Source organism: Neopsephotus bourkii, unplaced genomic scaffold, assembly GCF_033783945.1.
Source record: "Neopsephotus bourkii isolate Nb327-2 ecotype Australia unplaced genomic scaffold, CSIRO-AGI_Nbou_v1 NB_580, whole genome shotgun sequence".
NCBI classification, from domain to species: domain Eukaryota; kingdom Metazoa; phylum Chordata; class Aves; order Psittaciformes; family Psittacidae; genus Neopsephotus; species Neopsephotus bourkii.
The window spans coordinates 578187-602708 of NW_026901081.1; the positions used below are offsets into that span (position 1 = coordinate 578187).

At 52.2% G+C, this 24522-nt stretch overlaps 3 protein-coding genes across 4 annotated transcripts in view; 1 reads left to right on the forward strand and 2 right to left on the reverse strand.

Annotated features, from left to right (window-relative positions):
- Window positions 1–344: 344 nt before the first annotated feature.
- PAAF1 (proteasomal ATPase associated factor 1) lies at window positions 345–11812 on the reverse strand. The gene is made up of 12 exons (XM_061351334.1): window positions 11688–11812; window positions 11565–11605; window positions 10971–11074; window positions 9979–10068; window positions 7718–7816; window positions 6698–6848; window positions 4508–4702; window positions 3537–3628; window positions 2401–2516; window positions 1753–1835; window positions 1293–1375; window positions 345–513 (listed from the first exon to the last, which is right to left on the reverse strand). Exons 1-12 carry the CDS (start codon window positions 11732–11734, stop codon window positions 436–438), a joined length of 1179 nt encoding a protein of 392 aa, XP_061207318.1. The 5' UTR covers window positions 11735–11812; the 3' UTR covers window positions 345–435.
- LOC133211174 (cytochrome c oxidase assembly factor 4 homolog, mitochondrial) lies at window positions 11800–13124 on the forward strand. Of its 2 annotated transcripts, none has more exons than XM_061351335.1 (2): window positions 11800–11900; window positions 12686–13124. In XM_061351335.1, the coding sequence occupies exons 1-2, from the start codon at window positions 11807–11809 to the stop codon at window positions 12952–12954; spliced, it is 363 nt and encodes a 120-aa protein (XP_061207319.1). In that variant the 5' UTR covers window positions 11800–11806; the 3' UTR covers window positions 12955–13124. The 2 variants fall into 2 exon arrangements, with proteins under 2 accessions (XP_061207319.1, XP_061207320.1); XM_061351336.1 differs by lacking the exon at window positions 11800–11900 and adding an exon at window positions 12061–12125.
- Window positions 13125–13665: 541 nt separating this feature from the next.
- The window catches only part of MRPL48 (mitochondrial ribosomal protein L48), a 76124-nt gene continuing 65267 nt past the window's right edge, over window positions 13666–24522 (reverse strand). The window contains exons 2-9 of the mRNA XM_061351349.1: window positions 22377–22399; window positions 20629–20681; window positions 20268–20305; window positions 19292–19377; window positions 18355–18527; window positions 16643–16745; window positions 15437–15526; window positions 13666–13914 (exon numbers count right to left, since the gene is read on the reverse strand). Coding sequence (XP_061207333.1) covers window positions 13840–13914; window positions 15437–15526; window positions 16643–16745; window positions 18355–18527; window positions 19292–19377; window positions 20268–20305; window positions 20629–20681; window positions 22377–22397 — 639 coding nt within the window. The 5' untranslated portion in view covers window positions 22398–22399 and the 3' untranslated portion in view covers window positions 13666–13839. The remainder of the gene's footprint in view (window positions 13915–15436; window positions 15527–16642; window positions 16746–18354; window positions 18528–19291; window positions 19378–20267; window positions 20306–20628; window positions 20682–22376; window positions 22400–24522) is intronic.

A 24522-nucleotide genomic window follows, 5' to 3' on the forward strand; every position in this document is an offset into this window, starting at 1 on the left:
GCGGGGCATCATGGGAGTTGTAGTTCTCCGCCCTCCCCGCCATTCCCGCTGCTGGTTTTCCATCAAAATCCCATGTTTTCATGGAAAATTCCCTTCCCACAGCGGTGTTACGAAAGCAGCTGCTTTATTTCAGTGCACACGGTGAGGCAGCACCCTCCTCACCCTCCCAACCCCATTCCTTGTTACCTTTTTCCCCTAGAAACAGTGATTTCCAGCACTGGAAAAGGAATTGGTGGCACACAAACCCATCCCCAACGCTGGGGAGCTGCCCTCTTGTGCTGTCATAGGAAATACACGTGTCCCAAAGCCCTCTCTCCGCAGCCTGGCGATCCCATGGCCTCCGAAAGTCCCATACCCCATCACACACTGCGCAGGAAAACTGGCTCGGAAGAGCTCTTTTGACTCTTCCCTCTGCTCCGTGGTCGATCCAAGCGCTTAAAGGTCGGAAAGCTGGTATCTCCTCACTATCCCATCCCTGCAGCACGTGTAAATCTGCTTCTCCCAGGAAGCTACCTGGAAAAGATGGGTGAAAAGCAGTACTGAACAACTGAAACTCTCAGGGATCAGTTTTCCTTCTGGACTTCTACAGAGGGAAGAGGTGAGTGACTTCTGAAGCAGCATTTAAAGGCCAGTTCAAGGTTTCCCTAGGAGGTTAGGGATGAGGTGATTGCTCACACAATGTTCTCCTCTTAGATCCAAAAGGGAAAAGTGACTTTTTCCATGTTTTTCTCATGCTTTCCTCATGCCAATGAGTTGCACAGGTCAAATCTATGCGAGGCACAGTAATCTTGGTGGGGCTGTGCTGGCTGAGAGTGGGAGAACTGCACTGTGGAGCAGGAATGGGTTAAAACAAGAGCTAATTCCCACCAGCACCACTGGGTTGAGCTCAGGGATCCCTGAGCAGTGCAGGTGCAGTGGGGAATGCAATGATAAGACCTAGTTTCTAGTCTCAAGTCACCAGGGGACAAGAAAGGACAGGCAGCACCAAGCTGCTGCTTTCACCCTCATGATCTTCTGAGCATAAGTAATTCACATTCTTTATAGAAACACCATTATATAAGAGTACTCCAACAACCAGGCTCCTTCACTGCTTCAGTTTGGCTCCTGCGTGATGGAGGTAACACCAGTGGAGTTGTTTATGCAGAATACAGAGATTATTCAGGCAGGAAGAACCCACTAAGCTTAAAAGTGAGTTTTATGTTGTAAGGGCTGCCAAATTCCAAGATAAAGGCAGCTCATGGCATCTGGCATCATCTTTCCCTACAGCTGGAGTCACACACTGTAGCCCTTACCTTGTACACAGGGTCGCAGTCAGCTTCTGTGAGATCCAGGACGTAATCGAGGTCTTGCTGAATGATAAAGCAGGTTCCATCACCTACACAAGCAGAACACACCAAGCATGAGGAACACTGGGCAATCAGTACAATAAGCCATGCTCTTGGTTACAAACAGGTCCATCAAACACCTGATCATAGGGTATGAAGCCCATAGCAAGAGGGAAACATTGTGGGGATAGGAAAAGGCTCCAAGAGTTGAGATGCACCTTGGAAGCCCTATTTTGGAGGAACACAAGGGAGGTTGAGGGTGGAAATCAGAAGGCAAAAAGCAACCACGTAACATATCTCCTACAACATCACCTTTTTGCCATGGGCACTGTTCAACCCTCTCCTACAACCACTTGCATGCCAGAGAGCAATGCTCAGAGAGCACAAAGCTCCTCCATTCCATTATACCACACAGCACTGGAGTTACCTTGGCTGGCAATAAACCCATCTCGGTATGGGAGCAGTGAGAGCACTGGTGCCCCTGAGCGGTGGATGACCTGGATGGGAGCACTGGAAAACAGCAGAAACAAGGGATGAGTACTGTAGTTTATAGCCAAGAGCCCATTCCAGTGTGTGAACACAAAGAAGCAAGCAAGCTCATGGTCAGAAGATACACAGAATCCCACACTAGCCTGGGTTGAAGGGACCTTAAAGCTCATCCAGTCCCAACCCCTGCCACAGGCAGGGACACCTTCCACTAGAGCAGCTTGCTCCAAGACCAGGTCCCAAGCCCCTCTCCAGCTTTCCTGCAGCCCCTTTAGGCACTGGAGCTGCTCTAAGGTCTCCCCTTCAGGAGCCTTCTCTTCTCCAGGCTGACCCAGCCCAGCTCTCAGCCTGGCTCCAGAGCTTTCAGGAGGCATTTGCCAGAGAACATCCCATGAGCTCACCAACCTGAGCAGATGTGTCCTCCCCAAGAGAAAGCAATGGCTGTGAAGTGACTCAGAAGCTCATGGTGCTGTGCCTTGGGCCACATCCACCCTTTAGAAGATGGATGACCCCCAAGCTGGCTCTTTCCCAAACACATGGGAAAGAGATGTAGTTAAATACTTGCAGCCCCAGTCCCTCACTCACTCACTTTGTGTTCCTCACATCCAGCTGATAAATGTTCCCATCCTGAGTCCCTGCCAGGATATAGGTACTTGAGAGGAATGTGCAGCAGTTGAATGCATCAGATCCCACAAAGAGGAACACCTGAGAACACAGGAACAAATGCAAGTGTCAGACACACAGAGAAGGACACAGAACACCCAGGAGGAAGCCATCATTTATTTAGAAGCCCATAGAGTTGCTTCCATGAGTGATGGCATGAAGTGACAAACCCTAGGTAGGTTAATAACCCCTCAAGATGAGAGCAGTGCTCCAGGATCAGTTCTGATGTATCAGTAGGGACACTGCAACCAGTGACTGCTCCTGGGCCTCCTTTGGAGCAGGGAACTGATCCTCAGACACTGCCACCTCACTGACCACAGGGAGCTCATCTGTTCCACCCAGCTTTTACTCTCCACAACCACCACGAGCAGGTTGATCTGCTACACAGACCTACAGAATGGCTTGGGTTGGAAAGGACCTTAAGAACATCTAATTCCAGCCCTGCCCAGGATGGTCCTGGGAAGATCCTCAGTACCAGCTCCGTTTCCCGTTGCTAAGAGAAGGGAGAAGTTCTGGTGACCACCTGAGGTCCCACCTGCAGAATAAACAGCAACCTTGGCTGCATGAGACAGCCTCAAGTTCCTGCTTCACAATGACATCTACTGGCCTCTGTTTAAGTAGGGTCCTCCCCACAATAGGGTTAAATGAGGAGTAATTCTTACTCAAAACCCCCACAGAAAAATCTGGCACTGGGAAGGAGAGAAAACATCCCTTTACTGCAGCAGGTACAGGGGAGAACAGGGCAGGGTAATGATCAGCTCCTTTTATCCACCCACAAAGGGATGATCAGCTCTTCCCTGCCTCTGGCCTGGATCTGTCCCCTTCTGTGCCATGTGGGGTATGGAGCAGGGATTACATTAACCAGTTTAGGTAACGAGCTAGATAAACCATCTAGGTTTAATGTGGCTTCATTCCTCATCCCAGAGCTCTGCCCAGCCTCATGAACAGCAGTTACAAACAAGAGCACAACAGAAACAAAAGGGACAGGCCCTGGAGGTGGTTTTGGAGCAGCAGCACAGAGCACCCTCCCAGGCAGGTATTTGTGACAGCCCCACTCCTCACCGGCTGCCTGCTCTGCAGACCCACTCCTTGAAGCTTCTTGTCCTCTCGAGCCAGCAGCAGGAGTTTCCCTTCCGTCCCAATTTCACGTTCACCTGATGAAAGGACAATGGTGAATTCCAGCAGTGGCCATGAAACAAGTCATCACAGTACCAAAACCTGTCAGATTGGAGCATCCCTGCTGAATCTAAAGCAACACTCCTCCAGAGCCTAAGACACCAGCAAGGAGACCCCAGCTGTAAGCATTCCAACTGCCTGATAAGGCTCAGTTCCTTTTCAGAACTGGAGTGTTCTTACTGGAGTAACCCCACTCTGGTCCCTCAGTGGTATAAGGGCACACAGCAGCATGCCATATGCTTAGGATTAGTGGTGACAAACCCAAGTAGGCTGGGACAGGGGAATCAGAATCCAGACTGGTTTGTGTTGGAAGGGAGCTTAAAGCTCCTCCAGTTTCAACCCTGCCATGGGCAGGGACACCTTCCACTGGAGCAGCTTGCTCCAAGCTCATTCTTATCCCTACAGACCCTTGTCCCAAGCCCCTCTCCAGCTTTCCTGCAGCCCCTTTAGGCACTGGAGCTGCTCTAAGGTCTCCCCTTCAGGAGCCTTCTCTTCTCCAGGCTGCCCCAGCCCAGCTCTCTCAGCCTGGCTCCAGAGCAGAGCTGCTCCAGCCCTCGCAGCAGCTCCATGGCCTCCTCTGGCCTCACTCCAACAGCTCCACATCCCTCTTGTGCTGCTGCCCCAGAGCTGGATCAGGGCTGCAGGGGGGGGGGGGTCTTCCCTTCACACAGCAGAGGGGCAGGATCCCCTCCCTGAGCTGCTGCTCACGCTCTGGGGGTGCAGCCCAGCACATGGGGGGGTTCTGAGCTCAAGCGCTCACTGAAGCCGGGTCATGGGGAGCTTCTCCTCACCCAACACCCCAGGTCCTTCTCCTCAGGGCTGCTCTCAAAGATGAATGTTAAGGAAAGGATTCTCACTCGGAGCAGTTTCAGGTGTGCCCAGGTTGAGGGAGCTCTCAGCAGTACCCACAGCAATGCCATTGACGGGAGAGCCACAGTCAGCAATGACCCCCAGGCAGGCAGACTTCCCACAGTCCCAGAGCCGGGCAGTGCCATCCCTGGAGCAGGACAGGACGTTCCTTCCCCGATCCACAATGGCTGTGTCCAAAATACCTGCAGCAAAGCAAAGCCATGTGTTCAGAGAGCATGGAATGCACACAGACAAAGCATCTCAGGTCCCAAGGCGCTGTCCCCAGAGTGCCACCAGTCATCAGAGCCAAATCGGGTTGGGTGCAATACAGGGTAGGGACCCACAGTGTCTAGAAAGAGGTGTATGTGGAAGGCAGCAGCTCCCAGAGAACCATATGGAGCTGGAGCCATCACCTGCCACAAAGGCAAGATATTGCCAATAAAAAGATCAGCTTCAGAATGAGCCGAATCCACAGTTTCTACCTCCAGAATTAACCTTGAGGAGAAAACAGCCTGGTCCAGCACTTAAAATGTGCCAAGTCCAGCTCTGGGTAATCCCAAAAGGTGTGAGGAGCAAGCAGCATCCCCTTATCTGGCTACAGATGCACCACAAGAGCAGTTTTTGCAGGTGCTGATGTCCTGTCACTACTTTATTTCAGTGTGGGCTGTCAAGTCTAGCTCTGAAAAACAACACGCATTTTGGAAGGGAACAGTTAGATGGTTTGAAGGTTTAATTGACACTTTCCCTACAGAAGCAGTCATTAAACATGACAAGCTCAAACGACAGGACAAGCCAAGCACACAGCCTGCAGCAGCTTGGGCTGGAGTTATAAGTAGGGAATAAAGGCAACATCGGAGCTGTCAAGAGCCAGGCAGTGGTGGTGTGACCAAAGCTGTGTTACACTGCCTGCTGCCTTTGGTTTGATGGACATTTAGAGCAAAGTGTTTTGAATCCACACAAAGAAATCACATGAGAACAGCAGCAGGTTCAGTAGAAGATGAGGTTTTGAGTTAATCAAGTTTTGGGCAGCCACATGGACCCTTCCAATAACACCAACACTTGGGAGACAGGGAGAACTGTATGGAGCAGTTAGTTGCCCAGGGGAAAGGTAATCTGGGGCAGGGTTTGGGGCATCTGATGCCACATCCACAACTCACTTGGAAGCAACCACCTGCCATGACAAGACAGCATCACTGGCCACTGTGCTCTGGGCCTGGTGTGAACAAAGAGTGAAAGAGGAGCATGCTTAAGCAGTATGTCAGAATCCATATTGCTTCTGAACAAAGGGTTCTGGAAACCTAAATCTAAGGATTAACAGAGGCTCTGTAAAGAAACCTGTCTGATCACAGCTCCAGGAGCCTTTCTGGGTAGCCCATTTTCCATCCCTTGCAGCTCTTCCCTAGGACTAAGTGTCAACTGAAGCAGTTTCTAGTGCAGGCCCTCCTGCAAGGAACAGCACTAAACTCACCATGTAAGGTGGTCAGTGCATCCTCAAAATGAGGACACAAGAAGGGTGAAGAATTTACTCTCATTTTCAGCAGCAAGACCATCAGCAGGGGCAGAGCTGAACATGTGCCCTCAGTACAGGGGTGAACAAGCTTATTCCAGCCCTTCTTAAGTAGTAATCACTTAAGTGTCCTTGCAGCACCTCTTGCTCTGAGTTACTCACTTTAAACAGCACGTGTCCTCGAGGCAGGGAACTGCCTGAGTTCTGCAAGTCCATAATAAGCTCATATTTGCTTTTTTTGGGCAAGGAGAATGAAAAACAAACAACAAAACCAAAAGAAAGAGGCTCTGGAGCAGCTGAAGCTGAACAAGGTGTTCTGGTGCAAGCAGAGGCATTCCCAGTGCAGGCATTCCCAACACAGGCAGCAAGGCTACTGAATGCAGGCTGGAGCTCTGCAGGAGCAGAACGCCCTCTGCTTTCACCTCTGGCACTCACCACAGGCTAATGGACTGCATCCTCCCTCTTTTAATCTTAAGTCATGAAGAAAATGCAAGAAAATGGTGAGATAAATGGTTTCATCTGTCTAATACAGCTACTCATCTTATTTATGTTCTGGGAGCTTGCAAAAGCTACTGTGGGCATCTAATACAAATGCAGAGCACAAAGTGCAGAAGGCTGGTGACTGAACATCATCCCTCAGGTCCAAAGCAATTATACACATGGCAGATGAAGCACTGGAAAGGCTAAGTACCTCCTTTGTGACCTTTAAATGTTACCACGCAGCTGGCATCTTCTGCTGACCAGATCTTTAGCTGGGCATCCATTCCCCCACTCAGAACCACGAGGCCAGATGGGAAAAACCTGCAACAATTCACATCATACACATGGCCTTCCAATAGTCTCTGGAAAAACAAAGAACTAGGTGCTAGTTCCATTGTTATCATCCTTATGCCAAGCAGTTTTTGAGCTATGACACTGGAAAACTTGGTGCTCCCATGTGGGCAGAGAATTAAGCTCAAATCCTCTGGGTGTGTATGGCTGGAATGGACTTGTCTGCACTTGAGGCAGTCCAAGAGGCAGCAGGCACACTTTGGGTGTCCCTCTACCATTTGAGTAGCTGATTGTACAGTAAAGAACACTACATTTGTTTCCAGCCTGAAGTTAAATGTCATTATCCTCTACCAAGCAAGCAGCTGATAGGTCAAGCTCCCCATGAAACGTTAACTGGGAAGGCAACAGGCCATGATGTGGTTAATCCACCAGAGCCAGGAGTCTTCTCCTCACCTCTTCTCTACTGCAGAAGACATTCAGTGCTTGTAGCACACAGGTTAGAAGCTGGCAGTTATCTTCCACATTCTAGCTGTCATCCCTAAGGACCCATCCTTATTCTCACGCTGAGACTCCTCTCTGGATTGCTGAGCATCATTTCCCTTGGGAGAAGCCATGCTTTCCAAGAGATTTGATTAAAACCTCAGAGATGTCAAATTTGAATTAGCTTTTCATTCAAAAGCCAGACTGTAGATTTAAATGAGATCTCAGTGTTCAAGGCCACGTTGGACACAGGGGCTTGGAGCAAGCTGCTCTAGTGGAAGGTGTCACAGCCCATAGCATGGGATTGGAACTGGACGAGCTTTAAGGTCCCTTCCAACCCAAACCGTTCTATGACTCTTGGCTGCCCTAGACCTCAACACGTGGACAACCTGACCAAAGTCAAGGCCAAATGACTTTAATAATGTCACAGGCAACTCAGAACAAAGCTAGATGCTCTTACTCTTATTTCTCCATTCGCAGCCTGCCATATTTTCATGGTCCCATCTGTGCTGGTAGACACACCAAGCCCCCCACCACTGGAGATATCAAGACAGGTGACCTGCAGGAGGGTAAAAAACACCAAACATCAGCTTTGTATCACCCTGTACAAAGATATTTCTGCTCCAGAGTCTAACTCTGTACTAGAGGAGTCTTGCGAAGTAATTCAGTGCCATTATCTCCCCAAAACATACAGCTGAACTCATTTAGAACACCCTAAAGAGATTCCATACCCCTAGCTAAGCAGTTTTAGCCTGGACATGGAGCTGTTGGAGCAAGTCCAGGGGAGGCCACGGAGCTGCTGCAAGGGCTGGAGCAGCTCTGCTCTGGAGCCAGGCTGAGAGAGCTGGGCTGGGGCAGCCTGGAGAAGAGAAGGCTCCTCAAGGGGAGACCTTAGAGCAGCTCCAGTGCCTAAAGGGGCTGCAGGAAAGCTGGAGAGGGGCTTGGGACAAGGGCCTGTAGGGCCAGGCCAAGGGGAATGGCTTGAACCTGCCCGAGGGGAGACTGAGCTGAGCTCTTAGGCAGAAGCTCTTCCCTGTGAGGGTGCTGAGGCGCTGGCACAGGGTGCCCAGAGAAGCTGTGGCTGCCCCATCCCTGGCAGTGCTCAAGGCCAGGTTGGACACAGGGGCTTGGAGCAGGGGTCCCTGCCCATGGCAGGGGTTGGAGCTGGATGGGCTTTAAGGTCCCTTCCAACCCAAACCAGTCTGGGATTCAATTAAGAGCACAAGGTAATGGTTAATCCATTACAACAGCCATTAAGTACATTGGTAACATAAGTCGCAGCTCCTGTAACAAACCAATGTGTGGTCATTTACTCTCTGGTTGAAAAAGCCAAAAAGCCTGAGAAAGTCATTGAAGCACAAATTAAAACCCCCTCTGATGTTTGCCACATGCCCAGAGTTTCAGGAAGGACTTGGAATATGGAATCAGGCAAAGCAGGAGTGCTCAGAAGAGGCAGCAGGTATAAAGGAGAACCGGAGCACAGTCCACACCAGCTTTAAACTCATCTCCATACTAACAGCTCTTGCTTCAGCTGCTTTCCAGAGATCTCTGCAGTGCACCTGGAACCTATCACCCCCTTTGACAGCAGACTGAACACTTCCACCTGCATTTCCATTTTGCTGTGCTCTGAATGCTGATTCCATTTCTCACTCAAAAGGGCAGCTGGGGACTCTCCAGCAGCACAAAGCTCAGGGAAGTGATTCACCTTTTAGTGCCAGGCTCCATCTCTCAGCAGAGCTCTGCTTCCTCTTAAAAACAGCTGTAGAGTTGCCTTTGTGTCAAAGGCACCTGATTTATACTGCTTTTGAGCTAATTCAGACTGACTGTGCAGCATTTTAGGCTGGGTTTATCACAACCATTTACTCCATAAATCAGGAGATAAGTGTCCTGTAACATCTCCAGTGGCTTCAGAGACTCCCTGCAGGGCAACTGCTGTACTGCAGGATACACACTCCCCTGTTTCTTGGATCACTTCCACACAGGATTAAGTGTTCAGCAGAAGCACAAACTACAAAGCCAAGTCATGAGCTTCTCCTCAGTGAAGAAATGAAGTCTCAGGTCAGTCAGGCTTTGTATATCACTGCTCAGCACATGGCTGTGCTTATGGCACCCCCAGGTTGATGGGGGCATGATAAGAAAGAAGATTATTCAGCCAAAGGAGCAAGGCTGCTTTTAAATAAGTGAGATGTTTATGCAATTTATAGAGTTTTAAATACAAGCTGAGCCTTTCTTGTCTCTGAATTCCCACCAGGACAAGCTGAGCTTATGCAACATGCAATTCCCAGCCCCACAAACACCAATTCATACAGCAAAGATGGAAAACTTGATTAAGAGGAGCAAAGAGCTGCTGCAAACAGGGATTGAGGTCAACCAGTCAGATGAAGAGCTCAGCACCTGGAACCTTGTATTATCATGGGTTTTGACACACTCACTCACATATCCCTTTACAGGGGGGTTGTCAAGGGCCTGAAGTGAGCAGAAATTACATTACTAAGGGGGGAAAAACAGTCTAAAAGACATAAGAGATTATTTTTAGGGATTCAACTCAACCATGATCAAGTTTCCCAAGTTTCTACGATCTGCTATGCTCTGTTACCTGCTTCACACACAAAGTCAGGCTGCAGACCACCCCTCAAAAGGAGCACACGCCATTCAGACACACACTGTGAAAGGTCAGTGTCACTCCCAGCTATTTCCCACTGACTTGGCAAAGTTACTCACACTTTTCTGGTGGATTCTACCAAAAGTTGTGTACGGGGCCAGGAACTTGGTGGACACATTTTCATGAGGACAAGAAATGAGAATGCTCTTCTAGAGGAGGAAAAAGAGGGGAAGAAGAATTAGAAGTGCTGTTAGTCCTATCGAAACACAGCCACTGACAAGGCAGAACTACAGCCTGAAGACCAAAAGGACATGCAGTACTGGGCTCATCTCCTTATGCCTCCTCCAGCTGCAAGCTCTGGGTGGCACTGAATGGTCACACAGCCCCAGCACAAGTATGGGATGCTCCAGACCAGCTCTGGGCACAGCACAGGCAGGAGGCCTGGGATAGCTGGATAGCACCACGCAAGGGACTGGGCAACAGCTTCAAGCTGTTGAGTGCTGCAAAAGCACAGCTATAGGTTGGGTGGAGAAGTGATTAGAGCAGTCCTGAGAAGGGCTTGGGGTGTTGGGTGAGGAGCAGCTCCCCATGACCAAGCTTCAGTGAGTGCTTGAGCCCAGAACCCTGTGTGCTGGGCTGCACCCCCAGAGCATGAGCAGCAGCTCAGGGAGGGGATCCTGCCCCTCTGCTGTGTGAAGGGGAGACCTGAGAGCAGCTCCAGTGCCTAAAGGGGCTGCAGGAAAGCTGGAGAGGGGCTTGGGACAAGGGCCTGTAGGGACAGGGCAAGGGGAATGGCTTGAACCTGCCCGAGGGGAGACTGAGCTGAGCTCTTAGGCAGAAGCTCTTCCCTGTGAGGGTGCTGAGGCGCTGGCACAGGGTGCCCAGAGAAGCTGTGGCTGCCCCATCCCTGGCAGTGCTCAAGGCCAGGTTGGACACAGGGGCTTGGAGCAAGCTGCTCCAGTGGAAGGGGTCCCTGCCCGTGGCAGGGGTTGGAGCTGGAGGAGCTTTAAGGTCCCTTCAACCCAAACCAGTTTGAGATTCTATGATTCCACTGCCCCTTTGTGCACAGAAGGCAGTTACTGACCCACCCAGCCCAGCCCAGCCCTGGCACCTTGGTGACTTCCCCAACCACGAAGCCCTCGGAGGCAGCGATGTCGGGAACACCCTCGGTGCTGAGTCCCCTGCGGGTCACGCTGCCGTACAGGGTCGGCTTCCCTGGGGGGAGAGCAGCCATCAGCCTGAGCACCCCTCAACTTTCCTTTCCCTCACCCTCTCCTAATACACAGGGCATCCCAAAACTGCCCTGACCCCCCTCATAGCACAGGCCACAGCCACACTCAGACCCTCACCCCAACTCCTAACCCACAGGGTACCCCTCAATCACCTTCACCATTCTCTTAACCCAAAGGGCACCCCCCAACCACCCTCACTCCCCTCATAACGTTTAGGTCATTTTGCCAACCATCCTTACTCCCACATGAACCAATAGGCACTCCCCAACCTCCTGCAACCCCCTCTTAACTCACAGTGCACCCCACAACAGCCCTTACCCTTCTCCCAACCTACAGAGCACCTCGTTACTGCTCTCACCCCACTCACAGGGCACCCCCAACTGCCCTCCCTCCCTCCTACCCCGCAGGGCTCCCTCCAGCCGCACGGCACCCCATCATCCCACCGCCCCCTGAGGTCTCCTCCGGCCGCTCACCAGGGCTCCGGCAGCTCAGCCAGGCCTCGCCCTCGTCCCTCCTGCGCACAAAAAGAGCAGCAATGAGTGCGGGACGGGTAAAAGGCACCGGGATACGGGAAGGGCCCCGGAGTCCGCGCTCACCTCAGCGCCCGGCTCCAGTCACTCTGAATACGCAGCGTCGCCGCCATCTTGCCGAGAGCCCGCTTCCGCCTCCTTCCTTCCCAACAGCCCGCCGGGGCGGAAGGGGAAGGCGCTGTCCAATGAGCGGGCACGCACGCCGCTACGTCACGTCGCGCCCCGGCAGTGCCTTCCCCGACACCAGCCTTAAAGGAGCCGCGCCGCGCTGCAGGGAGGGTACGGGGGAGCCGGGACCATGGGGTGCTGGGCACCCATGGGTGGGGGTAGGGTGCATGGGGAACAGGCTCTGAGCACCTATGGTGGGGTATGGGGGTGGACAGCCATGGGTTGGAGAGGGTGCTGTGCACCCGTGGGGGTGGGTAAGGTGCATGGGGGAGGCGCTGAGCACCCATGGAGGTGGGGGTATGGACTGGGGAGGGTCCTGGACACCCATGGGTGGGGGTAAGGTACATGGGGGACATGTCTGAGCACCCATAGTAGAGTGCATGGGGGTAATGTGGGTGCTCTAGGATGGGGAGTGGACAGCTATGGGTTGGGGAGGGTGCTGTGTGGGGGGAGGGTGCGTGGAGTGCTAGGCACCCATGAGTGCTGGGTGGGTGCATGGACGGTGATGGGCACCCATGGGTGGAGGTAGGATGCATGGGGGAGGTACTGAGCTCTTGTGAGGGGGTGCATGGGGATGATGGGGGTGCTCTTGAGCACCCATGGAGGGGTGTGAGGCAAACAGCCATGGGTTGGAGAGAGCGCTGGTCACCCGTGGGTGTGGGTAAGGTGCATGGGGGTGCTGGGCACCTATGGGAGGAGGCATGGAGGTGTATGTGCTGCATGAAGGGGTGCTGAGCTCTTCCCAGAGAGGGATATGGACCCTTTTGGGGCACCATGTGAGCATGGAGGGTGCTGAGCACCATAGGGGTGTGGGACAAAGGGTGCTGGGCACCGTGGAGTGTTCCCCCTATTGACAGGAAGGCAGCACCCAACTCCTGGCACCTCCCTCCCTGCAGCGATGGCGAGGCCAGGACATGGCAGGAGACGTGTGTCACCGGAGGAAGAGGAGGATGAGGAGGACCCAGTGGACGCCATGGTCTCCAGGACAGGCTGCATGGCCCAGCACCGGGCGCTGCAGCACTGCATGGCTGAGCAGCAGGACTGGCGGCACTGCCAGCCCCAGGTCAGGGCGTTCAGAGACTGCATGGCCCACAGGAAGCAGGACAGGGAGGTACAGAGGGCACCCAGCTCGAGCCACGGCCACCCAGCTCCTACTGGAGAGTGAAATCCCCCTGGAAGCCTGATCCCAGACTGGGAATACCGCCAGGAATAGGGTGGCTGTGCCATGTCACCCCCTTTTTTGTGGTGGTTTTTTGGTCCATTGGGTGGCTGTTAAATCCACACTGTGCTGTTGGGAGATTAAATCCAGTGGTATCCATCACCCTGCCTGAAGCACCTTTGTCTCCTGTCTCTGTCACTGGGGTAACTGGAAGCTCAAGGGGATGGTTGTGGGGTGAGATGGGGATTTCCACCCCAAAATCTTGGAATTGCTGAGTAGCCTGGGTTGAAGGGACCTCAAAGCTCCTCCAGCTCCAACCCCTGCCATGGGCAGGGACCCCTTCCACTGGAGCAGCTTGCTCCAAGCCCCTGTGTCCAACCTGGCCTTGAGCACTGCCAGGGATGGGGCAGCCACAGCTTCTCTGGGCACCCTGTGCCAGGGCCTCAGCACCCTCACAGGGAAGAGCTTCTGCCTAAGAGCTCAGCTCAGTCTCCCCTCGGGCAGGTTCAAGCCATTCCCCTTGGCCTGGCCCTACAGGCCCTTGTCCCAAGCCCCTCTCCAGCTTTCCTGCAGCCCCTTTAGGCACTGAAGCTGCTCTAAGGTCTCCCCTTCAGGAGCCTTCTCTTCTCCAGGCTGACCCAGCCCAGCTCTCTCAGCCTGGTTCCAGAGCAGAGCTGCTCCAGCCCTCAAGCAGCTCCATGGCCTCATTCTAAAGGGTCAGTTAAACACATGTATTTATTAAGACAAGCTCCTTAACAGGGAATTTTCTTCCCACTCACCACATTATTGGTACAATGCTCATGAAACCACCTTCTGGAGGCCTAACAACCATGTGGGGAAGGTCATTTTCCCAGGAGTGGCTCCAAAGTGGATGGAGAGTTCATCTTCATCTCAGCTCATCTGTGCCTTCAGCTCTTCAAGTTCTGGTCGAGCCTTCAATCGGCTCTTGAAGTCAGCTTCTGTGTGCTGTAGAGGATAGAACAAACCAAGCAAATCAGAACCACCTTGAGAACTGCCTGAAATGGAAGAAGATGAACGCTCTCCCAAAAACTGATTGTCTGCTGAACCTAAGGAGCCCAAGCAGAGTCCCCACTGAGTAGGATCTTGTAGGCAGCTTCCATGTGGAAGCTGGTTGCAACTCCTCTCTTACATCCAGCCTGCATCAGGAGCAGGTTCTGGGGGAAAGCAGAGGCCACAATGGTTCTGAACGCTTGGTGCTGGCATGGGCTGCTCTGAAATTCATCTTTGTAAGCTCTTCCTCTCCTGGCTAACTGCTTTTGTCAGTGTGAGTGATGGCACTGGGCTCAAGAAGTCAACTGGATGCCTCCATCTCTGCCACTGCCCATCACGGTAGCATCTAAGTTCTTAAGGAGATCAGGACTTTCTCCAGATCTTCTCAGGAGCATCCCAAAGCTGTCATCTCTTGTACCACCAGTGGCATGAAGCCACTTGGGTCTCTCCCCTGGGCTTCCTGCAGTGGACCACAATGACTTTGCAAGTGGCTCAATGTCATCGTTGTCCCTCCAGGGCCAATCCATCAGGCAAAATTAAACCCAGAAATGGGACCGTGACCAAAGCAGAGATTACTGAGCTCAAGAGACCTTCTCCCATCTTCCTTCTGGGTTTGCAGAGCTGGAGATAAGTAAATACTCTTCAAAGGCCACTTAAGAAGCCAACTGTGCTTTCATGTTTAAATTTAGTTGTGCTGCATTCCCTTGCCAGCCATCGGAGTCTTTTAGTTCCTGAAGAAGAAGGGCTTCCTGGGAATGTTTTGTCTGAATGTAAAATGAGTTTAAGGATCTCCTTATGCCTGGTCCACCAGTGGGTGGAGTTCTGCCCTCAAGTCCTGAGCTCTGGCCTGAAGGCCTGAGGTCTTTTGGCCAGTGCCTCAGCACCCTCACAGGGAAGAGCTTCTGCCTAAGAGCTCAGCTCAGTCTCCCCTCGGGCAGGTTCAAGCCATTCCCCTTGGCCTGGCCCTACAGGCCCTTGTCCCAAGCCCCTCTCCAGCTTTCCTGCAGCCCCTTTAGGCACTGGAGCTGCTCTAAGCTCTCCCCTTCAGGAGCCTTCTCTTCTCCAGGCTGAACCAGCCCAGCTCTTTCAGCCTGTGTTTGTGCTGGGATTGCCCTGACCCAGGGGCAGGACCTTGCCCTTGGCCTTGTTGAACTCCATGAGGTTCACACCGTCCCACCTCTCCAGCCTGCCCAGGTCCCTCTGGATCCCATCCCCTCCCTCCAGCATGTCACTGCACCACACAACTCTGTCGGTAGGGATGCATCCAGGGGATGCTAAATGGCGTATGGAACACTCATCAAGAATTAGAGGTAATGGTTTTCCATAGACCAAGTGAGAAGCTGGTTCTGGGTGATCCTGGGTATCCATAAGTCCAGAGCAGGCAGCAGCCTCAGGACCAGGTCTGTCTTCTCCAAGCAAATTCATGTCACATCCTACCTGCTTCCTGAGTGCCCATCACTGGTAAAATCAAACGTACCTCTTTCACTAACAGATGGACCCCTTCAGGCTGGTTACTCTGAATGATTTCCAAGAGGATTGGAGCAAACGTTGAGCTCAAATGGCTGATCTGAAAGATGAAATAGAAGTGCTGCAGGAGCAGAACCCCACATCCCAAATGGACTCATTATACTAATGGCATAGAAAGAAAGAGTGTTCCTTTCAGTATAAGCCTGTGGCAGTCAAGCACTTCAGAGAAGCACTCTCTGCTTTGTGCTCACACCTTCTGCATACAGCACAGCCCAAAGCTCTCATTTTGGCTCTTCTTTATGAACACTGCTTCCTGACTGCTCTCCTGTTCTTCCTGACTGCTCTCCTGCATGGAAAGGGATTCAGTCATGCATGAGGATCTCCATTTAGATGAGAGTCTAATAAAAGGTTGCCACTGCAAACCTGCAAGCCCCAGTATTAATCACACATCAGCTATCTCCAGGTAATAAAGTCCACCCTTGGGTTTAAAATGTAATTCAGCAGAGGTTTAGCAAAGAAAAATCACTGAGGAGAAAGAACTATTTACCTCAACCAGTTGTACATGTTTGAAACTGGCCCTGATACTAACAGTATTTTTAGATTTCACTGAGTTTGCCTAATCATCCTTTATAGAATCACAGATTGGTTTGGGTTGAAGGGACCTTAAAGCTCCTCCAGTCCCAACCCCTGCCACGGGCAGGGACCCCTTCCACTGGAGCAGCTTGCTCCAAGCCCCTGTGTCCAACCTGGCCTTGAACACTGCCAGGGATGGGGCAGCCACAGCTTCTCTGGGCACCCTGTGCCAGCGCCTCAGCACCCTCACAGGGAAGAGCTTCTGCCTTATCTCCAACCTGAACTTCCCCTGTTTCAGTTTGAACCCATCACCCCTTGTCCTATCCCTACAGTCCCTGACGAAGAGCCCCTCTCCAGCATCCTTAAAGACCAAATGTGACTTTCTTACCCCTTGCCTTAAGTATTCTGCATAAAACAATTGATAAATCTTCGGTCTGAAATACATAATCCAGGAACCCCTCTTCTGCTTTGTGAGAAACCTTTAGCAAGAAATCCAATTAGACTGCTCCATGCTTCAATTTACACACAGATTACACCTTTCATTTGTTCCAGGGACTTAACTCCAGGAGTTAAGGGGTTTTGAGGGGCAGCCTGTGATAGGAAGCACTGCACAAGAGCCACAATATGAGGAGCAAACTCCTACCTGGATAACCCTCTGATGGGTTGTAAGGACAGCATCCAGCTGCGGTTTAGAACCTTTCTCTTCCACGAACAGCACTTCCTCGGTTTTGGTGGGCATCGCGTAGCTGCAGGAACCACAGGTCAGTGCTTTGGCCAGGGGGGGAGATTCCTGCTTTACAGGAAGGAATCAACCTCCAGCAGCAGAGAATGTGGAAGGAGATTAACTTTTCATGAGGAATTAATTATGCAAACTATGTATCCAACAACTCAAGCATTGGCAGAAGCTGGGTGCTTTACTGGGAAGAGATAGGGAGAAGCTTGCAGCTCTGCTGCCAGCAGAAAGCTGTTTCAGCTACAAACACCAGCCTGGGAAGAGCACTTGCAACTTTTAGAGTTAAAAGAAAGCTCTAAAGCCACAGTTCTGATTGATTCTGTAATCTGTTCATCAGGAACAGAGGCAAAAGCTGGCAGGCACCACTCCAAAGACCTTATTTCCACCTCTGAATTCAACAGGAGTACGACGAGGCACTGGATCAGATCCCATTCTGCAGTTAGCGTTCCCCCAGAGACCTCAACTCCCCTTCTCCACTTGCACAGCATCAGTAACAACAGGCTACATCCTACTGCCCATCTTTTACCCTACAAGCTTTGCTCTCTAAGGGGAAATAATTTCTTTCTGCACATACTGAACTCTGCACACAAAGTCCAACCTCAGAGGTTCCAAATACGATAAAAGGTAATAAAGCTTCAAGGTAAGTTAAAGATACACTTTCAGAGAAGCACCACTAAGTGGTTTTACTTACACCAATGCAGTGCTTCTCCAAGTGACTGCAGCTCCTTGGGTGCACTGCAGGTACCAAGGACCTGTCTCACATCCCTCAGAGTCATTAAAACCAGCAAAGCTGCTTCAGGATACATCTGCTTTGAGTATGCAACTGAAGCATCCCCTACTACTTAAGTAGTGTGTAGCTCTCCCACAGCCTTCAGAGGTTTCCTAAGTTCATTCCAGTTTGTATAATCACTTGCAATGAGCACAATATATGCACATGGCCTATAAAAACCAGCACCATAAGTTAGCAGTACTTGAGCCCACATTCCCAGGCTCAGCACCCACAGGCTTAAGCCTTTTCCATAGAATCCCAGAGTGGTTTGGGTTGAAGGGAGCTTAAAGCTCATCCCCTGAAGTTGGACTCAATCAATGTCCAACCTGGCCTTGAACGCTGCCAGGGATGGGGCAGCCACAGCTTCTCTGGGCACCCTGTGCCAGCGCCTCAGCACCCTCACAGGGAAGAGCTTCTGCCTAAGAGCTCAGCTCAGTCTCCCCTCGGGCACGTTCAAGCCATTTGCCTTTGGCCTGTCAAGGACGTTCCTCTTTCTCAAAGGAATGAGAAGTATCAGCTCTTTTTCCCTTGGAATCAGTGCCTGAACAACTCCATTTCGGCCTTCCTTATACGAATACAGCTTGGAGCAACCTGGTCTAGAGAAAGGTGTCCAGACAGGTTGGAACTGGATGAGCTTTAAGGTCCCTTCCAACCCAAACCCTGCTGTGATTCTATGAATAAAGCATCCCAAATAATACAGATACAAGTAAAGAGAATGCCAGGCAGATGGCAGAAGATTCAGATGTGGGAATCTATCAGAGATTGTGTCCTTATCTCAAGGTATCATCATGTAGGAGCCTGACCTGGCCTAACACAATGAGATAGTGAGGAATGACAGCACAGCTCCTCGTACCTTTCATTGACTCTAATGGAGAGTCTGTTGCAGAGCTTATGCACGTACTGAGCAAAATGCTCCACAAGACACATATCATAGGAAGTCATCTGGATGTTGATATCTCCATACTCATAATCTGTCCCAGTATTTATCTCTTTCATATGTACTTTGTCCTTTTTCTTCTTTGGAACCTGTATTTAATAAAGAGAACACAGAAAGCAGATCTGTTTGGAACAAGGCTGGAAATAAACCCATTACCTCTTGCCCACACAGGAGACCATCTACAGCTCTCTCTTCCGACAAAGGTTTGCTGAGCTGTGTTGAGTATCTCACAGCCCATCTGTGCTCACTCTCCCTGACTACGAAACTGGGATGACATTCTGTGAACAGATGTTCTCAAGTTGAACAGTTCAGTTTTTGGATGGCAGAGCTACAGAAGTCACACAGAAAATACATGCACACCATGATTCATTTCTTCCAGAAGACAAAAAGGGAGGAGAAAAACTGCTTTTTATTTCAGCTCCTGCCTTCAAGGCAGCTGTTTTAGAGGAGTTGTTGGTTCCTCCTTCCATAAAAACTGTCATCTTTCCAAACTTGAGGGAATGTAGAAAGTTTAAATGCACACAAAACCTGCTGACAATGTTCTGCAATTACCTGAAGGGGGGGTGTGGGGTGTGTGTGTAAAATCAGCATCAGGAAGAGATTCCTCCCTCCCAGACTATTCATTAACTTAAGTAAGAAGGTACTGGACAAGGTATTTCTGTACTGGGAAGGATTTATGCAGTGTTGTGAGTTGGTGTGACAAAAGACTCTTTACCAAGAAGCAGTAAACAATTACATTATTCCTTTTCCATATGATTCATCAGCCATGGAATTAATAATCCCAACACTTAAATCAGCCTCTATCAGGATGCCTCAGCTGGAAGCAAGCACTGCTGGGGAGTTTTATACCTACCTCTTTTGGGAGCAGGTATTTGAACCTCCCAATGCCATGTGTAGGATTGGACCTGTAGTGTCTGTGGCAACTCAGGAGTGCATCACCTTAAACCCAAAGCAGAACAAACATGTTTCCAGCTCTTCTGTTAACATATACAAGTGCTTTGAGAGCCCCAAATCCTCACTGGGGGCTAGAATTCATTCTCAGTTCCTTGACAAAGGCAAAGCCAAGCTAAAGCTCCAGGTGATCTCTGCCCCACACAAGTCTGTTACAATTCACAGTTGGTTACAGTGAGAAACAAATAAGGAAGAGATTAAAAGTGATTCATTTCCCAGGTGAATTCTCAGGCAAATAAAAGACTTGTCAGCACCAGTGGATGGGGAGTATGCTGATGAAATGTTGCATCTGTCTCCTCTTCCATGGCAGCAGTGCTGCCACCACGATGGATCTGAGCCTCACTTCATTTTCCATCCAGTCCTGTTCAAATATACATGTGCTAGGAAGCCAAATCAGAACTGCATCAGCTTTTATTTATCCTTCCTTCTCCAGGGTAAAATGAGACCCTCAATAACCCTCATTTTAATAAAAGCAGCTCAGAACAGCAAAGAGAAACCGAACACCAAGGATTTAAGCCCCTCAGTTACTCTTTGCCTCTGCATCAAAAACAAATTCTACTTTAAATTGTGACAGCAAACTCCACCAGCTCAATAAATGTTACAGTCACGAGGGTCTAAGTCAGTTCCTGAGTAGTAATATAGTGAAAAAGCATCTGCCTGGTGTCACTCTATATACAGTGTAACACCATGACTAGGACCCTGCTTAGCCAAGAACAGGGAAACAGAAGGTTAGGAAAACAGGTATGGAAGTGGAAGAGCAGACACTCAGTGCAAAATTAGCTTAAAAATATCAAAAGGGGACACAAACTCTCTAATGTGTCATAATTATCTTGGGTAAATGAGGCTTTTCCTTGTGTTGGATTAATAAAAGGCCTTACCTGCAGCACACAGTTGGCTTCCTCTGGGTGTTGCTGCTCTGTAGGAAAGAAGATAATAATTAAAAGCTCTGCTTTCAGCTAGCAGATGTGGAAACACAACACATCTGGCCAATCCCTGAACAAAGGCTTCCACCCCTAGTCCTCCCTCAGACACAGAGAGATCCCATTAGCAACAGGACTTGCTATTCTGCACAGTCCCAGACATCGGCTCAAAGTCCTCCCTCCATAACTATAATATTCTCCTTGGCAAAAAAGTACTTTTCTGATCATGTGTGTTTTCTGGCAATGCCATGGAAGTGACTGAGTGTTTTAATGCCTTACACTGTGTTTTACTTGATAGGTTTCATTTCAGATCACTCACCTGCTGAGAGCAAACACTTGCTTTAGCAACGCTGCCTTCTTCAAGCACAGCACCTGCAATGAGCCCCATGGTTAAAATCATAGAATCCCAGCCTGGTTTGGGTTGGAAGGGACCTTAAAGCTCCTCCAGCTCCAACCCCTGCCACAGGCAGGGACCCCTTCCACTGGAGCAGCTTGCTCCAAGCCCCTGTGTCCAGCCTGGCATTGAACACTGCCAGGGATGGGGCAGCCACAGGTTCCTTGGGCAGCCTGTTAGAGTGCAAACAGCACAGCAGATACCCAGTGAGTTATCACCAACGCTTCCCAGAACACACCCATTGAAATGGCACTGGAGACCCTCTGAACGTATCAATAACTCTCCCAATCTCTCCAAAGCCTCCAGTACTACTGCTCCCAAAACCACAGCTGTAACACAGAGATAATGGCATTCAGGCCCGGATCAGGGCCAGGGCAGGGATTGTGCCCCTGCACTGGGCACTGGTGAGGCCGCACCTCGGATCCTGTGTTCAGCTCTGGGCCCCTCACTGCAAGAGAGACATTGAGGGGCTGGAGCGGGGCCAGAGAAGGGAATGGAGCTGGTGCAGGGCCTGGAGCCCAAGTGTGATGGGGAAGGGCTGAGGGACCTGGGGGGTTCAGATGGAGAAGAGAAGGCTCAGGGGGGACCTGATGGCTGCCTCCAAGTGCCTGAGAGGAGGATGGAGCCAGGAGGGGCTGGGCTCTGCTCCCAAGGAACAAGGGATGGGACACTTGTCTTTTCCAACCTGTTCTAGTTGATTCCATGATTCCATGACTGTGTTCACCTTCTCAGGCACCCCCTTCACTTTAGTATGGGATCCAAACACGTTGCGGAGGGAGCCTCTCCTCCCCTTGCTTACAGACCACATTCATCCCTCACACCATCCCACCACCGCCAGGTTACACCAGCCACACAAATAACCCCCAGGCTTGTTCCAGCTCCGCATGGACGGAAGGAAAGAGCTCATCCATCAGCAAGGCAGAGCTCTGCTGTCACCACAACCTCGGCAGGTAGAGCAGCACCAAGCCAGCCAGGCTGGGGGGATTACTGCCACTGTGAGCAGAGGGCCAGGCAGGACCAGGGATGGGCCCTGGGTACCTGAGGGGAAAGGAGGAGTGATGGGGGGGGAATCTCTGCCCCCGGCCCAGGCACACGGGGGTAAGCAACAAGAGCACTAACCCAGGGCCAGGCCTGTGTCCTCCCAGGGGACACAAAACCCCAATTCCCTTCATATGAGGAAGGGGGCTTGGAGTTCCAACCCTTTCACGTCTTAAAAGGGGTTAATAACAAAGATGGAGAAAGACTTTTTAGCAGGGCTTGTGCAATAGGACGAGGGGTGATGGGTTTGAACTAAAAGAGGGAAATTCAGACTGAATGTGAGGAAAAACTCCTTTACATCGAGGGTCCTGAGGCGCTGACACAGGGTGCCCAGAGAAGCTGTGGCTGCCCCATCCCTGGCAGTGCTCAAGGCCAGGTTGGACACAGGGGCTTGGAGCAACCTGCTCTAGTGGAAGGTGACCCTGCCTGTGGCAGGGGTTGGAGCTGGAGGAGCTCTAAGCTCCCTTCAACCCAAACCATTCCATGATTGTGTGACAACTCCAGCCGCAGGGCCGGGCCTTTCCCTCCTCAGCATCAAGGGCTCGGTCTGTCCCTCCTGTCCCCAGAACCAGGCCTGTCTCCTCCCATCCTGCCCCAGTATCGGTCCCCCATAGCCGGTCGCAGCCCACAGGTACCTTCGGCAGCGCCGCGCTCATCCCTGCGCCCGGGACGAGGCCCTCAAGGTCTCCGCGACTCCCTCCCTAGTTCCCCCCAGCGGCAGCGATAACCCTGGGACACCCGCGGGAGCGGCAGCGCCCGGTCTCCTGAAGGACCGGGCGGGAGCGCCTGAGGGGACCGGTAATGGCGGTCACCCCAGCCCCACCGCCCCTCTCACACCGGGGCCGCGTTCTGCCCGCTCCTCGCACGCTGATTGGCTCTCCGCGGCGGCCATGTTGAGTGTGGCCTGGCCACCACTCACCCCAGCGCGGCGCGGCAGCCATGTTGAGTGTGGCCTGGCCGGACTCGCCCTTAGTGTGGCGCGGCAGCCATGTTGAGTGTGGCATCGCGGCCGCCATGTTAGCGCCGTGAGGGAGCGCAGTGAGAGGCAGCGGGGATGGAGGTGCCCGGGGGCTGTCAGGGCGGGCGGGCCGGCGCCGACCAGGCTCCAGGGCTCGGTGTCTGCGTTCACGAGCCCTCAGGCAGCTCACAGTGTCCCTGTTGGCTGCTTCTGTGTGGTGACAGCCGCAGGGCTGGGCTGGGTGTGCTGGGCCGAAGTGGGGAAAGAGGATTTGGCTCTGGTATGGGCACCGCAAAGGGAGTTTGGGGCCTTTTTTCCCTTGAAGGGGAAGGGCTGGACCTTGCCGTGCGGTCAGCAGCAGTACCATGGCCCGGGGTCGGCTGTGTGTGTGACAATGGAGGTGTGAGCATGGGGTGCGCCGTTCCCATGCAGGCACGCTTTTGGCTTGTGAGGGGAGGAGGAACTCCTGATTCCCGCGCAGTCCGCTCCCTCTGAGGGCAGTGAATCCCACCTCAGAGCCACTGCTGTGATCCAGCCGCTGTAGGGAGGCACTTCCCGGGATTTGAACTGGGAAGGCTGTAGGAAGAACGGGGACATCCCTAATCGGCAGTGTGCATTGCCTAGTGGAAGAGGAGGGGGAAAGGGTAGAGCAGGGTGTCAGGGGTGGGTGATGGGTGGCTCCGTGCACCCCAAAGCTGACAGTGTGGAGCTAGCTTCAAAAATCCCATTGCAAACAGCGTCCTCCTGTCCCAGCCACACTCCTTCACCTGAATCATGGAATCAGGGAGGTTGGGAAAGCCCTTTAAGCTCATCCAGGCCAGCCATTGCCCAGCACTGCCAAGGCCACCACTGCCCCATGGCACTGAGGCCTCGTCCCCACGGGGTGTGAACCCTTGCAGGGCCGGTGCCTGCAGCCCTGCCCTGGGCAGCCTGTTCCAATGCCTGAGCACCCTCTGGGGCAGGAATTGGTCCTCAGCTCCATCTAAACCTGCCCTGGTGCAGCTTGAGGCCGGTTCCTCTTGTCCCATCCCTTGTTCCTTGGGAGCAGAGCCCAGCCCCTCCTGGCTCCATCCTCCTCTCAGGCACTTGGAGGCAGCCATCAGGTCCCCCCTGAGCCTTCTCTTCTCCATCTGAACCCCCCAGGTCCCTCAGCCCTTCCCCATCACACTTGGGCTCCAGGCCCTGCACCAGCTCCATTCCCTTCTCTGGCCCCGCTCCAGCCCCTCAATGTCTCTCTTGCAGTGAGGGGCCCAGAGCTGAGCACAGGATCCAAGGGGTGGTCCTGGAACAAGAGGTCATCATGAGCATGACTCGCTCTTAATTGCAGTGCCCATCAGGGTCTCCTCCCACAAACACAGCAGCAACCAATCCCCCTCCAGTCACAGCAGCCTCTCATCAACCTCCGCATTTCCTTCAGGAATTCAGAGTTCATGGCAGGAGAAGCCCAGCTTTACTGGTCCAGGAATGCTGGCCTCAACCCAGCTCAGCCTCCCACAGAGCTCCTTGCTTGAAGAGCCTGGAGTCACCAACCCAGTGTCACTGCAGGGCGGCCCTGGCTGGGGCTCAAAGGGCAGGACAACGTCCCTTCCACATAGGCAGCTCTGTCATGTCCAGGGAGCTCTATGAGAACACAGCTGGGACCCATGGCCTTGATAAGGGTGGAGGAAAGAGCAAAGGTGGGGCAGATCCTCTCTGCTCCCTCCATACCTGAGTGAGTGGAGGAGATAGCACAGCTCTGTGCGTGGCACTGAGTTCATCCATGCTCTTCATTGGGGCAGACCTTGTCCTCCCTTGTTCTTCTCACCGCTCTGTGCTGCAGATCA